The sequence below is a fragment of the Pseudonaja textilis genome, chromosome 2 (assembly GCF_049901715.1).
Source record: "Pseudonaja textilis isolate UNSWEBS1 chromosome 2, rPseTex1.2, whole genome shotgun sequence".
NCBI classification, from domain to species: Eukaryota; Metazoa; Chordata; class Lepidosauria; order Squamata; family Elapidae; genus Pseudonaja; species Pseudonaja textilis.
In genome coordinates this window covers 168,008,530-168,026,864 of record NC_141991.1, presented here as the reverse complement: position 1 = coordinate 168,026,864, position 18,335 = coordinate 168,008,530, and the positions used below count along the sequence as shown (strand labels likewise).

The following is an 18,335-nucleotide window of genomic DNA, read 5'->3' as shown; positions in this document are numbered from 1 at the left end:
CTCAAGGAAGCAATTGTGAAGTATGAAGTAGTATTATTAGGTTATAAGAGTTGTCACTCTTCAAGTTGTCACAGCTTGCACAAGTATTGCATTAAACTGCAGTTTGTTGATTCTGCTGTACTGGCCCTCTTGACATGTAATGATAAATCAATCGTTAAGCATGATTTTCAGACCATAAGAAGTAAATCTGTGGATTGTGTGTAGCCAAAAGCAGAGATATGATGATGTATCTTAATGTGCAGATGCAGCCATTCTTAATTCTTTTGGGCAAATGGCATTGATAGAAGCGGATCATACATGAAAACCAGTCAAGATCAGCTAGACACAAGATGAAAAAATCAAAGAAGAATAAGGATTTCTCAAATGATAACAATGACAGTTGATTTGCTTGATTTACTGCCAACATCTGTATTTGATTCCTTTTCCTTCTTCAGAAGAGACAGAAATCTCTGGTTTATGTTATTGTATTAATTAAGTGAAGAAAGCAGTTTGATGTAGTGGTTGTGGCACCAGGTGCGAGATCAGGAGCCAGGCCTTGGGCTCAAAACCAGCTGCCTCTCTCAGCCTTAGGAAGGAAGTAGTAGCAAACCACTTCCAAAAATGTTGGCAAGGGAGGATCTTTTCCAGGCAAACTCCAGGAGTCAGGATTGACTAGAAGGCTTTTATCTACTCCAAGTAGATCAATACATAAATGACAAATAGAAAAAGAGTTCTGCTATCTTATCTGAAACTCATAGGTGCAATATGGTAAATCTAAATAAGATAGTGAGCTGAGTCCTTGCCAGAGGGAGAGAAAGCAAGATTCCAGAGAATTACTCTTATGTTTTGCAGCAAACTCAACATAGGAAGGAGATAGTAATTCCTTTAAGGTAAGACATACCAGAAAAAAATCCAGTTTGTTTTCCTTTCTCTGAATCATAGAATGAGCAAGAATAGTTGCATTCACCAGAAAGGTTTGATGCTCCTGATGATTGGAATTGAGGGTATCTAATCTGCTGACCTAAAAGGCATTTTAGGAAGGGTAGTTCCTGAATTTTAACTGGCAGTTTCCTTTGCATCTTGTTTCCATTTTTGCCCCACGGGAGAATATTTGATAATTATCACCAAATTTAAGACTTGCGAATTTGAATGAGTCTAGTTATGAATCAAAATTTTGTAGGTCTGTTTTATAATATTTTGTTTTTTTCCCTCCAGACTTTTTCAGGTGGTTGAACTCATTGATGATGTACTTGCCCTTGCAAATTTGGTGAGTGAATTTTTTTTAAAAAAATCCTAAATCTATTTTTTTTTTTTTGAAATGATAGATGTTCCCAGCTCTTAGTAAGACATGAAATGGAGCTTGATATTTTTAAATCATTGTGCTGATGAATCATAATATCCGTATTTGGGCTTTGAGTTTCAAAAAAAAAAAAATGAAATGTGCTGATGTACCCGGAGAGCTTTTCATTCAAGTCATATCATTTCAAAATGGCCATTTGGGTATGAAGGGAATACTGTTTCTCGTGTCATTATGTGGTAATTTGTAATTAATAGTTTACGTGAAAACGGCATTTGTAGGATTTTATTATAATAAAAACATTCTGTGGATGCCAATTCTAGCTATTGAGTGAAAAAGACTTGCTCCTCTACCTCAATCCTTCCCTCAGTATATAAATCAAAAGTGAGGTAATTTCAGAATGAGGATTTTGCAGTAGATCAAAGGTCTAATGTAGGATGCTAAGCTGCTCACGTTTAGAAATAAATCAAACAACGTTGTTTGGTCTCATTCACATATATCTCTAAACCATAGCTTTCAAACTTCTTAGATTTCTTGGAAGCAAAGACATCTAGGGACTAGTGATTTTTATATCTTAGAAACCCTTAGTAACCTAAATAAATTATAGGAGTAGGTTTTTTATTTACCGTACTTTGATGATTCCTGAAACTTGTAGTATTCATATGATACGTTTTCCTTTGAAAGACAACACCAGAGCAGTTTGATGTCTATGGCATCAGTGATACATGTTATTAAAGGAGAAAATAAGAAAAAGGAAATAAAAGAAACCAAAAGATTATGCAGGGAGCTAGACAATAGCCAGAAATGTTGAAACCTTTCATTCATAGCTCTTAAAAATGCAGGCCCTTCATTCCCCTTCTGAGTTTAACTGGAGCCATTGATTTGGGCTGTTTTTTAAAAGTAACAGTGGAATAGAACTAAATGTAAAAGTGTGATAATTTCCAGATCTGTGTGATTTTTCCCAAAGATGGGATGATTTTGGCCAGTAAAGTCATACTCTCTGGTATGAAGTGTCTGATGTTATCTTTGCCATTCAGAAAAGAATTGAGTTGCCCTTGAACCATGATTGAAAAATCATGTGATGTATTAGTACCGCTTTATAAAACCATAATAAGGCAACACTTGAATAAGGCATCCAGTTTTGGTCACCACATTACAGAAAATATGTTTAGACTTTGGAAAAAGTCCAGAGAACAGCAATTAAGATGATTAAGAGCCCAGAGACACAAAATATGAAGAACGGTTGCAGGAATTGGGTATGGCCATCTAGATTAGAGAAAAGAAGGGCTAGGGATGATACGTTAGCAGTATTCCAGTATTTGAGGGCCTGCCACAAAAAAAAGGGGGTCAACTTATTTTTCAAAACGCCAGAAGGTAAGACAGTGAACAATGGATGAAAACTAATTAAGGAGAGAAGCAACCTGCAATTAAGGAGAAACTTTCCAACAGTGAGGGCAATTAACCAGCTTGCGTTCAGAAGTTGCAGGTGCTTAATCACTGGAAGTTTTTAAGAAGAGAGAGGACAGTCACTTGCCTGAAAGGGGGTTGGACTAAAAGACCCCCAAGGTCCCATCCAGCTTTATTCTGATTGATTGATTGAATGACTGACTGACTGACTGACTGACTGCCTCCACAGAATGATGAGAACTGAATTACTGTATCTATGAACGGGAAAAGGTTTCTTTTCATCTGCTATATCACTTCTTCCTTTTCCTAGGCATGCATGATGAGCATTACTTTTTTGCCATATACCGTAAGTAAGCACTCTCATTTCTTCAATGTATTATGTCACATCTTTAGGTTGTTTCCTGAGTTGGTTACCTTATAATCCAGATTTCCAGATTTGTTCATTGCATTGAACCACAAATTGACCACACAAGCTTTATGTTTCGCCTGTACAGGTGCTGATTTGTAGTTCAATACATTGTGTATCCATTTAATAGAGATTAGGAGCACGCTGGAATCTTGTGCCAATATTTGATACATCTGAGATCAACTAAAGAGATGCATCACATTAAAACCTGCAGATCCAATGTAGGATGCATCTTGAAGATACAGAAGCCACAGTGGATAAGAATGCATGTACTTAAATATACATGTTACCTTATCTGATCTAGTAAGAGAGGACTATGGAAGTATCTAACATCAAACAAAAGAAACATAGAAGCAGAGTAATATATAATTAAACCCAGAATATGGTCTAAAACGGGGATATCAAACTCGATTTCATTGACAGCCGCATCAGGATTGTGCTTGACTTCGTGGGGGCAGGAGGTGTGTGGCCAGGGGACATGACCAGGTCAACATCACTCGTGTCAGGGGCACCTGTGGTGGCCTGAGCGCTCTTCCAGCAAGAAAGGGCTCCTGAGCCACTTGCAGCCGTCCCAAGCTCCATTTTCACTAGGAGAAGCACCGTAGGCCATATCTAAGCATCCAGCCCGCGGGCCTTGAATTTGATACCCCTGGTCTAAAAGCAAAGATAAAACCCAAATTAAAATCAAAAGAGGCACCTGCAGTCAATTATGTAGTAGCAAAAGCAAATTGCAACAGAAGAGCTTTTAAAACTGTTTCCAGAATTGCAACAAGTTGGGGACTTCACATATTTCTTGGTGGAGAATATTCCATAAGGTGGAAGCTAGTGCAGATGAAGTAAAATGGGAGGATCTAAACAGTGGTGGATTTTGACCAATTTCACAACGGGTGTGGTGAGTGCGTGCTTTGTGTGCACGCAGAGCACATTATAAAAACCACAATTTTACAGCTTTAAAACTTACTTTCCACTGCAATGCCACTGAGTAAAACAGCTGAGGCGCGGTAATTGGCTGTCCCACACCTCAGATGAATTTCAAAACTGCAGAAATAAAGGACAAACTCAAGGAGGGGCGGGTGGGCAGGCCCAACCAATCGCCAGAGCAAAGGATTCGCCTGAACCCGTGCGAACCCTAAGCAGCCCACCCCTGGATCTGAAGCATGGACCGTGTTATTTATTTGTTTGTTTGTTTGTACTTCCTATGTCTGGGGTGGCATTTGGATTTTTTTTTTCTTTGATGTTTAAAAATTATAGAGCTCACCCTACGATTTGTATATATTTCCTGTCTCCAAATGACAGTGTGAGAGTAGGCTGAAGCTGCCCTCCCTAAAGATGAACTAAGCACGTACAAACAGCCAGGAATCTTATCTAAAAGATCCCTTAGGGGAGGTAATTCAGGAAAAAAAACAAAACCAAATTGTTAAGAAAACAAAGGGGGAAAAATGTAACCTAAACTGGACGCAGGAAATTGGGTCAGAACAGATGATGAGAAACCCCAAGTCCCATCAACAGCTACCAAACTTGAAAATCAGCACGTCAAGACTAGCTGCCTGTATTATGAATCAACAAAGCAAGGACTTTGGGGATCAAAGGGATACTAAGCCTGCCCTTAGAGTCATCCTTGGATCCAGATTTGGCAGTTTCTGTCCTTCTGGCTAATACCTGACAACCTAGTTATTTTAGTTGTAAGAGCCTAGTTATGGTGGCACGGTGGTTTGGATGCAATATTGGAGGCTAACTCTGTTCACTGCCAGGAGTTTGATCCTGATTGGCTCAAGGTTGACTCAGCCTTTCACCCTTCCAAGGTCAGTAAAATTGAGGACCCCAGATTGTTAGGGGAAATATGCTGATTCTGTAAACTGCTTAGAGAGGGCTGTAAAGCACTGCGAAGCAGTATATAAGTCTAAGTGCTATTGCTAGTTGTGAAGGACCTGGGTAGGTGTGAGAAAGAGCAAATATACATTATTAGTAGCAAACGTTTTGTTGTTTCTGGAAATTGACCAGGTCTCAAGTATATTCCAGCCAACTGGTTGTGTGAGTGACTGTAAGCCAAACATGGAGTATACAGCATGTAACAACAGCAACTCCTGCCGCCATTTTTCTGCAGATGAATTTGGGACAGGCAAGGCATGGAGAGTCACAGAAGGGATTCAGGGAGACAAATTTGGTCCTAGAACCTCAGATTAACCATTTGCTTTAATCTGTTCTGGAATACAAAAATAATCTTTTTTTTTTTAAATTTTGCAGTTCTCCTTAATGACGTCTTTTCCTGACCAACCATTTGGACTTTTTATGTTTAGTAGCTGTGCTGTTATAATTGGTGTCATCCAGGTATAGTTGTTTTATATTTCACTACTGGTAGTCCTTGACTTACAACAAAGGGCTGTACAGCACTTTGAAGTGGTATATAAGTCTAAATGCTATTGCTATTAAGTGGCTGTTCAAAGTTACAATGGCACTGAAAAAAGTGACTTATGACTATTTTTCACACTTAGGACAGTTATAGCACCCCATGGTCCATGGGGATTTACATTTGGATGTGTGACAACTGATTCACATTTAGGAGAGTTGCAGTGTCCCTGGGTCCCCTGATCACCTTTTGAGACCTGACAAGCAAACTCAATGGGGAAATCAGATTCACTTAACAACCGTGTTACTAATTTAAGAACGGCAGTGATTCACTTAACAAACATGTGAGAAAAGTTGTGAAATGGAGCAAAACTCACTAAACAAATTTCTCACTTAGCAACAGGGGTAGGATGCTACCGGTTCTGTCTGGGTCTATAGAACAGGTAGCTCTGAAGAGCAGCAGACACAGAACCGGTTCTGTGTTTGCTGCTGTTTGGCCCACCTGCCCGCCCGGGCTCTTACCTGTAAGCGGCATAGCTGAGGTTGGAAAAGCAGGAAAAAAGAGGCTTTTCAAACGCTGTGCACAGGTGCTTTTCAGCTGTCCGGGTGGCACAGCTTAAGGTTTTCCACACACGTAAAATATAGTTACCGAATTGGTAGTAACACCAGTTGAATCCCACCCCTGCTTAGCAACATGAATTTTGAGCTCAGTTGTGGTCATACGTTGAAGACTACCTGGACTGTACAGTTGAATAAACCATAGTTAAAAGTGGGATGGGTAGTAATTACAAGATAAACACTATTTTGCTTTGTGAGAGAATATACAAGTAGTCTAATTTCCATTGCTAAGCTAGGCAGTTGTTAAGTGAATCACACTTAGTTTTGCAACTTTTTTTGCCATGGCTGTTAAGCAAATCACTCCAGTTGTTAATAAGAAGCCAGCTTTCCCCATTGACTTGGCTTGATGGAAACCAACTGGGAAGGTTGCAAAGAGTGGCTACATTATCCTGGGACCCAACAACCATTGCAAATGTGTACTGGTTTTATGACTATATGCCGAGGAGCATGGAACACTGTTACCTTCCCACTGAAGTGGTACCTATTTATCTACTTGGATTTGCATGCTTTCGAACTGCTAAGTGGGAAGGAGCTGGAGCAACTAACAGGAGCTCACCCCGTTCTGCAGCACTCAAGTCTCAAACCCAGGCTGTTAGTTTGTCAGCTGACAACTTCAGCATCTTTAACCTCTGAGCCATCACGCTCCCTAAGGTTAAGTATAGGATGTACAATAAGGTGTTTTGACATGGGTAGTGACACAGTTGCTCTGTAAGCACAGAAAAGTATATGGCTTCTTTAAGGAGGCCTGAAAAAGTATGGTATTTATGTGTACACCTGTTTCTAAATACCTTTTGAGCTTTGGATCCCAGGTGCAACATACTCCTATGAAAACTCAAGGCAGATCTTCCAAGCATCCAAACTATGATTATTTAAATTTACATCCAAATAATTATTTGCCCTCTTACGGTGCAGCAATATTTTCTTGTTTTGCAGGTGATGATTGTATTATATGGCTTCAGACATTCGTATCTACTGAATCATCAGATACAGGAATCCGAAAATAAGGCATTTTATAAATACCATATCTTAAAGATTATCCTGAGAGGACCAACGCTGAGCTTTTTGGCTGCCATTTTCTCATTTTTCTTCTTTCCATTGGTAGGTTCATTGAATTAGGACAGTGTTTCACATTAGGTTGTGGTGGGCCTTAAATTTAGTGATTATGTGTGTAAGATGCTTTTGTTTTGTGTTGAGGGCCTACACCAAAGGTGGGGAACCGTGGCTGACTCAGGAATTCTGGGAGCTAAAGTTCACAAGTCATAAAAGGAGCACCATTTCCCATTACTATACATTAGGATTTTTCTAGTTTTTTAGACTTGAAGTTGTTCCAAACTTGTTGACGCTTTCCTTCATGTGAGAGTAATTCTGTTCTGGCTCTATAAAGCTTTTGAAGATCGTCTTTGCTATTAGTACTCAGGATTCCTGATGAATTACAAGAAAAAGTCACCTTATTATTTTATTGGAAAGAATTGTTGCTTTATACAGACTGCCTAAAAGTCTCAGATGTCTTTCTCAGGGACATGTATGCTTAAGAGGTCCATAAGAACTGGAATGCTCTGTTCTGAGTCCTGCACAAGGAATTGTGAAGACTCTGAATTGCCATTCTTCATTGTGATAAAGCGTTAACTGACAAGTGTGAATTTGGACATAGTGCTGTTTTTCCTCTGAAACCCAATTTTGCTAAATGATTCCAAAAAAATCATTTAGAGTCTTTTATTTTTATTATGGAACATGCAGTACCTGATGAAGTAGGACAAATAGAAATGCATCCTTTTCTATTTATTACCATCATATCAATGCACTCAATAAATATGCCTCTGTTTCCTTGCAGTCCTACATGTTTCTTGGGCTCATTGTCTTTTTCCCACTCCTCAGCCATCTAACCAAATGGTTTAGAAGCAGAATTCTTGGTGAGTGTTGTTTTATAAAGCATATCAATGCTCCTCCCCGCTCCTATTTTTCCCACCACAACAACTCTGTGAGGTAGGCTGGGCTGAGAGAGAGAGAGAGAATAGAGTGGCCCAAAGTCACCCAGCTGATTTTCATGGCTAAGACGGGACTAGAACTCACAAACTACCGCCTTCTAGCACAGTACTTTAGCCACTAGACCAAACTAGTTCTTTGCAAGGCTCTTGTGTGTCTTCCCTGAAGCTTCAGCAGTGGGAGGAAGACAGTGGCGAAGGTTGGCTAGGGGAACCTAGGACTAGGTGGCAGCAGAAGAGCGCAGGACAGCCAAAATGAGCAAAATTGGTGGGAGAGAGGCAGTTGGGAGGAGTTGAAGCACACACTACAATTGTAAATGCGAAGTGCCCAAATTTTGATCACATGACCAAAGTGAGCCTGCAACAGCCGTTAACTTCAAACCATCACTGAATGAATGGTCATTAAACGAGAACTACCTTATAAAAATAATGCAGACACGATATTCCCAACAAGCTTGGATAAACAAGGCACCTCATAGAATAAGAATGATGATATTCCAAATTGATACTGCTTTTGGGGGAAGGGGTTGTGGGCTTTATGAAGAAGCAGACAAATTTCCATCTTAACATAGAAATCAATTTTATTAAGCATGGTAATTTTTGTTGGCAGGTCAAGAGGAGGAACTCCCTGTAGACTATTTTACTTCTTATCTTAAGGAACCCCTGAGTAAGGAACGAGTGGAAACCTTCAGTGATGGAGTTTATGCAATTGTTGCAACTCTGTTAATTCTGGACATATGGTAAGTCTTCAGCAATGGAATAAAACTGCGCCCAATATTTTCAAGTGTGAAAGTGTGCTAAGGGGAAAAAAAGTATCTGTAATTGAGTATATTTATTATCATGGTTGGCATGATGATCCATGATCATCAAGATTAACATGATCCTGCCTGCCTAGCAGTTTGAAAACCTGCCAATGCAAGTAGATAAATGTCAGGATTCCAGCGATCATAAGTGATAGTGAATTACGTGTCTCAGAATCGGCTTCATACAGGTCATGCCTACATGTTCGCTGCTAATAAATCCTTTGAAGTTTTTGAAGCTTGGCTCGAGGCTCAATCGTAGGAATGTTTTACAAGTCGACAATAAATAGGTACCACTTATTTAGGAAGATAACAGCATTCTGTGCACCTTGGTCTATAGTCATGCTGGTCACATGACCACAGAAATGGCTTCAGACAACCCTACCTCCCTTGGCTAAGAAATGGAGATGAGCACCAGCCCCTAGAGTTGGGGATGACTGGATTGGGGAAACCTTTACCTTTATTTTTATTATCATGGATAGACCTCTCATAAGTATGCCTGAACTTTATTACGTCCAGAGTGCCATCTTCGATCAGGATTTTATTTGTTAAATTTGTTACCTTTGGAGTGCCATCTTCGATTAGGATTTTATTTGTTAAATTTCTATCTCTGGTAAGTCGACTCTAGCCAGCTTACAGTTCAAATTGTAAAACTATGCCAATTAAAATGTTTTAAAACTATGCAAAAAAAACCCCAAAACCAGGAATCAAGAAACGGACAGTACAGGAATGATGTCTTATTACCCTGTCAAGTACACCCAGTGGTGAGCGCTCTCCCTCAGGGCCCCAAGCCAACTGGCAAAACCAAGTTTTAGTTACCGTATTTTTCAGAGTACAATACACAGTTTTTCCACCCCCCAAAGTGGGTGGAAATGTCTGTAGGTCTTATACAGTGAATGTTGTGGGAGCCCCGCCCACCCGCCAGCCTCCACCATTTGGCATTTGCCTCCTTGCAGCAAACAGCAAATAGCCTGGTCAGCTTCAGCACAGCCTGATTAGCATGAGCAGCTGATTGTCGGTATGACTGGCCTCCTGATGATCAGCTGTTTCAGGCTGCAGGGATTGCCATCGCCTATTGCCGCCTCTGCGCACCCCATTTTCAGCCCCCGCATCCCATTTTCAGCCTCCACACATCCCATTTTCCTCCTGTTCCAATCCCTGCCAGCCAGAATGTGCCGAAAATGAGGTGCGCGGAGGCCGAAAAATGGATGCGGAGGCCGAAAATGGGGTTTGTAGAGGCTGCAAATGGGATGCGCGGAGGCGGCAATAAGTGATGGCAATCCCTGCAGCCTGAAACAGCTGGTTGTTGGGAGGCCAATCCAACTGACAGTCAGCTGCTTGTGCTAAGCAGGCTGTGCTGAAACTATCCAGGCTATTTGCTGTTTGCTGCAAGGAGGTAAATTGCTGAGAGGCAGAGGCAGAATTTTTTTCCCCCCATGTTTTCCTCCCCAAAAGCTAGGTGCATCTTATACTTCAGAGCATCTTGAACTCTGAAAAATACAGTACTTTTCCGGGTACAAAAGGTCAAAAGGGTGGGATTTCTTCAGTCCTATGGAAAATATATGTGCTGATTATCCTAATTAACTTAACATTCTGTGCCATGCTGTGTCAACAACAGAAAGAATTGTGGGACAATTTTCCCCACTTCTTGTTTTGTTTCCTTCATTGCATGGGATTTGCAGTGGTCATCTGAATTTCAACCATTGGTCTGGTTTCTCATTGAGTTCTGTGCAGATACAAACACTGTGATAATATTCATACATCACACTAACCTGGTTTGGTTTTGGGTTACCATGCTAAGAAACTCTTTGTTTCTTCGGGTTTTTTTTAAAGTGGACCTTTTTTAAAAAACTGAATTCAGACTCCTTTGAGAATTGTAAAAGACATAAATCATTGCTTAGGGTTACTATATTGATGATAAAAGTTTCCCAGATTTATAATCCTTGCTTGTTCTTGATAGGAAGAAAAAAGCCTATTATGTAATCAAGAGAGTGAAGACAGTGAATAGTTTGCTTTGGTTCTTCCTCACTTAAATATTATCTTCAAAATGTTACTTTACTAGAAATGCAAGGATGTGAATTATGCAGGTAGTCCTTGAGTTATGATTACAATTGAGGCCACAATTTATCTTGCTAAATGAAGCATCTGTTGAGTTTTGCCCCATTTTATGACTTTTCTTGCCACAGTTGCTAAGTGAATCATTGGCAGATGTTAAGTTCATAACAGGATTGTTAGCTGGCTTCCCCATTGCTTGTTAGAAGGTCATAAAAGGTGACCCTCCAGATACTGCAACTGTTATAAATATGAGTCAGTTGTCCAAGCGCCTGAATTTTAATCATGTGACTGTGGGAGTGTTGCAACGTTCATGTGAAAAACAGTCATAACTCACTTTTTTCAGTGCCATTGTAACTTTGAATGGTCACTCAATGAATTGTAAGTCGAGAACTACCTGTTCCTATTTTCATAATGGAATGGGTGAGTTTGTATAGATCTATATTATGCACCCAATTGGCTGATGGTTTCCATGGTAATCGGATGCGACTATTCCTAAAGTAAAACTCTGTCAAAATGACCACAAAAAAAGGTAGTTTGAACTTAAGGAGCTTGGCTTGATGCATTTACATTTTCTTCTTGATTAGGCATGGAATGAAATGTGTTCAAGGAGCTACTGGGGTTATAAACAAACTCAAGTCAACCGAAGTGAAATGTCAGGATTCCAGCAGTTACCCCAATTAAATCATGAGTCTCGAGCCAAACTTCCAAAACTTAAAAGGGATTTATTGGGAGTTAAATTGTCCTGCACTGCCTGGGTGTAGCTGACTCTGAGACACATAATTCATTGTCACCCTTGACCCTGGTTTTCCCCCACCCCCCTGGGTGCATCATAATTCATATTCTCCAATGAGACACATCCAGAACCAAGCGTCATCAGTCATGTTCTCCAGTTAGAATTTTGCATGGCAGAAACTTTCAGTCACCTAGTTACTATCTTTGAAAACTATTTATGGAATGCACTTTCGATTTTCAAGCTACTGCTTTCCCTCCTCCCTTTCTGTTGGTAACTCTAAAAACCATAGAAATATTTTATGAGTTTACATGAAATTCATGAAGTATCCTTTTAAAATAGATTATTTGTGGCGAGCCTATTCTAAATACATATATATTGTTTTCTTTACTCAACAGTGAAGATAACGTTCCTGATGATAATCTGGTTAAAGTGAAATACAGTGGTCATCTTGCTGAAGCACTGAGAGAATTCAGTCCAAGTTTCCTTGCCTACTTCGGATCGTTTGTAACCATTGGTCTTCTCTGGTTTGTCCATCATTCGCTCTTCCTCCATGTAACAAAAGCCACACGACTCATGACCCTCCTTAATACCCTTTCTTTGGCTTTTATTGGCGGACTGCCTCTTGCTTATCAGCTGACCAGCGAGTTTGCCGAGAAGTCTTACAATGAAATAGAAGCCATTCAGATTAGCTGCGTTACCATCTTTTTCGCAAGCATCTTCCAGTTCAGCATATGGATTGCCGCGCTCTTTCACGAAGTTGAGACATTGCATCCTTTTGCTCGGTACGGTGGCAAAGAGCACGCCTTCATGTTTGCAAAGCTTTCTCTCTACCCCTGCGTGAGCTTGGCGGTCTTTTGTCTGACCTGCGTGATGAGCGAGCTAAGCACGACTATTTTTCATCTGACACAAATAATCGTCCCGTTTGCTTTCCTGGTATTACGCATCTTCGTCAGAATTGGTTTGATGATGCTAAATTATATAATGTCATTGGCCAGGTCAAAGAGCAGTGTTTTAGAAGAAGAAGAAGCCTGTTTATCCCCAGCCGACGTGCTCTCATAGTTTCCCCTGCAATTTACATGGAAAATCAAGATACTTTGGCGAATTGGAGAATTCAGGACTCAGCTAAAATTGAATTGTTCCTTTCTTTAGGGATGTTCAGCTCTTCCTTTTATTCATGGACTGGCATCTGGGGCAGTGAGTTTGGCTAGAATACGCATCACCTCAATAGCCTCATTGATCATAGATGATTAGTGAGGAATCATAAGATGCTTGGGAGAGAATAATAACACAAGCAGTTTCTTGGGAAGTGTCATTTGTCCTAGCCAGTAAAGGTGATAATACGAATGCCCTTATCCATTCTGTGGCCATTAAGTGACCTGGGAGATGTATTAACCTGCTAAATAATTCCATGTGTGTCTTGAGTTGAACCCTAAAAGCTGCTGTTTAATGCTTGTAATCTAGCAAATCAGTGCAAAGTAACATGATTAAGCTGAACAAACGAATCGTGAGTCAACAAATTACTATCAACAGTTATACAAGGAACTAATTCATTCAGCACTGGCAACTTTTTAAAGAAACCTTGATGTTCAGCATGCTAAATGTTCAGAGAATATTTAGAAAAAGTTGGCTGTCAATATAACCAAAGTTTGCTGGAACTATCACTTGATGGGGGGATACCTATGATATAGGCTTGTCCCATTATTGCCTCAATAATGCAACAAGCCTACATCTTAAGTATCCCTTAGTATCCCATAAGTATTTGGGTTTAATAGCCATAACTTTATTAATGTTAACTTTCAGAAAATAAATTAATATTGTAATGCTGTATGATTATATAGTCATTTGGAATTTATCAGTAGATGAAGAGCGATTAATGAAGCAAGGAAGATCATTCTGTTATGACGGGAAGATAGAACTTAAAATAATCCTTGGAATATGATGACAATTGGGGCCTGGAACTCTTTTGCTAAACAACGCAGTTGTAAAATGTGACATCACATAACTATGTCACTTAACAACGACAATTCTGGCAGTCCCACTTACTGTTATTAAATGGGGACCATGTGGGTCATTAAGTGAGGACTTTGCATGACTGTGACTTCTAACTTCCTGTCAGCTTCCTCAACTGATCAAGAGACAAAACAAATTTGCCGCCAACAGATCTGGCAGTATACAGTAGAATCAACAAATGGAAACTTATCCAAGTAAAACATTTACTTGTGGGAAGCTGGCATGGAACATCAGAAATCGCAAAAATGCCACGCTTGTAATCATGTAATCATAGAGCCATGGTGGCGCAGTGGTTAGAATGCAGTATTGTAGGCTAATTCTGCCAACTGCCAGCAGTTCGATTCTCACTGGCTCAAGGCTGACTCAGCCTTCCATCCTTCCGAGATGGGTAAAATGAGGACCCAGATTGTTGGGGGCAGTATGCTGACTCTGTAAACCGCTTAGAGGCGGGGTGTAAAGCACTGTGAAGAGGTATATAAGATTCAGTGCTGTTGTGCTGTGTAAACACAGGGACACTGCAAGGATTGGAACTCCAAGGACCTGTTGTAAGTTTTACTTGTTTAATGCCATTTCCTGTGGATGTAATAAAAGAAATAAGTGTTTTTTCCAGTGAGACAGGTCTATCAGGGCAACCTGGTCTACCCAATTATGATGGAGCATACTGCTGCTGCTTCATATAGTCTCCCTTTATTTCTTTGTCGGTAAACATAAATTCAACACATGTAATGAAAGACTTCATGTTACTCCACATCTTCAAGGTTAAATGATGTGTTTACAAATTGACCTTTTTTTCTATACATGCAATAATGTGTTTGTCCTTATACTTTTTTGGTTTGTGTTCATTTCCAGTTATTTTTCCTTAATTCTTTATCATATTAATTGTGCTTTCATCATTTATTTTTATTGTTTCATTCCTTTGGTATTGTTATGATTACATTTTTATCATTTTTTTCTGTTTTATTTTTGTAAGCCACTCAGAGCAACCTCACAGCAAAATAAATTTAACAATCAATCAATAAGTTTTTAAAAAGTAACTATTTGATGCTAGACCCTTGAAACAGGTGATCCTTTGGAAGCTTTAAGCTGGCTTTTGAGGATAGTTATATCATAAATGTGAAATATTTTCCTAGATCTGTTTTGTGAGAGGATTTTTTTCTTCAGCATTATTCTCTGCTACACTTAACAAGGTTCCTTTCACTATCAAGCTATTGACATGCCTACAAGTTTGATTATAAATCTTTAATATCGCCATTTAATGTGAGAATTTTTGCACTATTTCTCAATAGAAATTCATCATTACACCTCTCAAAAAATATGAATAGTAGGACTTCAAGAGCAATACTGAGGCAAGCTGTAAAGTATCTTGGTTTTTTTTTCAGTACATTGTACTATATGAATGAAAAATAAATTTATGGTACTGAACTAAACTATATTTATGAGATATGGTATATCTGAGATTTGAGATAGATTGAATAGCAACATAAAATACTAAGATTTAACTATAGTTGCTGAAAGCTCTTTGGTCCTTTATTATTCTATCTATGTGTTAATTGAATGGAATCTTTTATTTATTTTTATTAAATGTTACATTTATTAAGAGTTGGTATCTCATATCATTTTAGTATTCCTTCTCAAAATGTCTTTATAACTATTTCAAATAAAACTATTATATAGTCCCCATAACATGGAGAAAGAGATTGTGATTTAGATACTTTCCTTCACCATTATCTAGATGTAGGGGTGTCAAACTGGCAGCCCGCGGGCCGGATGCATCATGTGGAGGCCACACCCACCCCAGCTCTGCGAATGGGAAAAACATCACAAAACGTGATGGCAACTTGATCTGGCAAGTTTGACACCCATGATCTAGAGCAGGGGTGTCAAACTCACAGCATCACTGTGGTATCACGTGGCATATCGGAACTTTTCCCCCCTTCGCTAAACCGGGTGAGGGCATGGCCAGCGCATGACACATCTGGTCCATGGGATGGGAGTTTGACAGCCCTGCTCTAGAGTAAGTTTGAAAAGTATTTCAAGAACTTCAGGATGACCATGAAGTCCATCGCTAATATAATGGTGGAAACTTCCAGTATGTTTTCTCTTAATTCAGTAGTGGATGAAACCATCTGCAGTTTCCTAAACTAGGAAATACTCAGTTAAGATACCTGTCAACATTTGATTTAGCCCAATGACCAAATTACATTGGTCAGAAAAAAGACAATATGTTTATTGCTGAGTGGAAAACCCCTGATGGGCTTTTTGTATTTTAAAAAAATTAACATATGATTTGTAGTTTTAATGATTACATAGGACAGCTTATAAGAGTCAAGTAAGAGTCAAGTAAGAGTCAAGTAAGAGTCTTTAAAGAAACAGGTAAATTTTTAATTTTATCTAAAATTGCTGTAAAGAAGTTCAGAAATTACTTCTTTGTATCTTTTTTCTTTTTAACTTTAGCTTTTTTCTTTCTTCTGCTATTAGCTTTTTTGTCTTTTTCATTTTTTATCCCTTACTCTACATTAGTCTAAATTACTTTTTATCTTTTTAAAAACAAACCACATATATATATAATTTTAAAAATCATTTGATTAAGCACATACACACTTCTAATTGTGGCAAAATTGACAAGCAAATATCCATGAAGTAACTGGGTCAACACAAATCAGCTTCCCAGATATAAAAGCATTTAACAAGTGATATACCCTAACATCTAAGAAGAATTTTCTCTAGAGAACGGTTCAAACAACTTGGTTCTATAAAATAAAATACTGGAAAATCTCCATGTGAAGAAAGATAATGTATAAATGGTGCACCAGCTTTTGAAAATATTGTGCATATTCTGTTTGATTGCATACCATATTCTGCAGAAAAGGATATTTACTTCAATCCTTACTTAAAGACTAAGAAATATTGGGACACTCAGGCCAAACTGTCGTCTTGTATAGAAAAAAAAAGCATAATGCTATAAAGATTATAATTTTAATATCAAAGACTACACTTTAGAGTAGGGGTGTCAAACTCACATCATCACGGCAGCGTCATGTGGCATATCAGGACTTCCCCCCCCCACTTTGCTAAACCAGGCACGGGCACGGCCAGTGTGTGACGCATCTAGCCCGCAGGCTGGGAGTTTGACAGCCCTGCATTACAGAATGGACTACACATTAGGGTTGACTACGGGTCACAATTTATTATGAATATATCCTGCTTTTTTCTGAATTGCTATTATAGCTTTTTTAGGTGATCGGTGCACTTGTGAAAATAGTGTGAGTCTAGTGTCCTTTCCATGGATGGAGATGCAGAGTTAAGTGAAGACCTACCAGTAAATCTATGATACAGAATTCTTACTATTGCCTTTACATGGTTTTGGAAGTTAGATTTTTAAGTTCTTGCTATTTCCCTTTCTAAACCAGCTATTCCTCATCTACTATGAGTTTTGTAAAAACATAGTTTTCCTTTGTTCCCTTCATGAAAACCAGGAGCAAAAGTCGCAAAACACAATGAGAGATTTTAATATTTGTTGATATGCACTTCTAAGCATAGTACATTATCTACTTTTCCTCACAATAACCCTATAAAGTGGAGTGGGCTAAGGCAGAGAGGATGGCCTTGAAGGAGAGTGGGGAGAGGTGAAGGACAATGGTCAGATAAAAGAAGAATGAGTCTGGAGCTGGAAGATAACTAGTAAATATCTCAGACAAGACCATAGTTCTCACAGAGATAAAGTGTGTATGTGTCTGTGTATGTATTCAGGCTTACAAGATTATGTTACTATAGCTTTACAATGAAAGCAGTGCTGACCAACATGATATTGGATTCTTAGTCTGATCAGTCTTGAAGGGCTGACATTGATTGGCTCAAATAACTCAGAGAACTATCCCTGAGGTTAGAATAGACTTTCCCCCCGTTTTGTCTGTTGAGTCATATCGAGTTCTTGGGAGACTGGATAAATTCCTGCACTTTACTTGGGAAGGTTCTTCAGAAGTGTTTTGGCCATTGTTTCTTTCTGGGGACTGAGGGAAAGTTGACTAGCCCAAGGTCACCCAGCTGGTTTTGTGCCTATAGCGGAACTAGAATTCACAATCTCATGGTTTCTAGCCTGATTCCTTAACCACTACATCAAACTGGCCCTCCGACTAGAATGTACGGTAGGTATCTTAATCACAGCAGAACGATGTCTCTCATTCTGATCTCTGTTCAACACACACAAGTAGCTGTATAATAGATTGCTTAGAATATTCCAGGGCAATTTTTTTTTAATTAACCTTAACCCTAATCTATTTCTAGGTGAATTTTAAATCTCAATTTCATTAACTGGCAGATAGTCAACGATGCAGATGGGACATTTCCAAGTGGCTGGTATGTCAAATGCTGTGTATAGTATTCTGCTACAACAGTTTATGTTATTGCTACTGCTCCACTCTTTCAAATATTCACCATGAAGGAAGAGTCAATGACCATCTGGAATATACAAAGATGCACCAATTGAATATTTCATCTGCATAAAAGTATCCCTGTAATAAATTTCAAATGCATTGTGAAGGTGCATACTATAACTGGTCTATCTTTTTTTAAACTGTTCAGCAGCACAAAAATACAACTGAAATAATATATTTGTGTGTTTCAAGTGACCTTGTTAATAACATCAATATCTGGAAAGACAGCTGTTTAAATAAGTGTTTCAAATCACAGAGAAAGCAAGAAG

The 18,335-nt window shown here is 39.0% G+C and overlaps 1 protein-coding gene across 2 annotated transcripts in view; it reads left to right on the top strand.

Annotated features, from left to right (window-relative positions):
- TMEM175 (transmembrane protein 175) overlaps positions 1–15,232 on the top strand; it is a 28,854-nt gene extending 13,622 nt beyond the window's left edge. For both annotated transcript variants that reach the window (XM_087926399.1, XM_026712732.2), the window contains exons 4-10: positions 1,195–1,246; positions 2,994–3,029; positions 5,334–5,417; positions 6,987–7,151; positions 7,885–7,963; positions 8,646–8,775; positions 12,019–15,232. In XM_087926399.1, the coding sequence (XP_087782525.1) occupies positions 1,195–1,246; positions 2,994–3,029; positions 5,334–5,417; positions 6,987–7,151; positions 7,885–7,963; positions 8,646–8,775; positions 12,019–12,682 (1,210 nt within the window). In that variant the 3' untranslated portion in view covers positions 12,683–15,232. The remainder of the gene's footprint in view (positions 1–1,194; positions 1,247–2,993; positions 3,030–5,333; positions 5,418–6,986; positions 7,152–7,884; positions 7,964–8,645; positions 8,776–12,018) is intronic.
- The last annotated feature ends 3,103 nt before the right edge of the window (positions 15,233–18,335 follow it).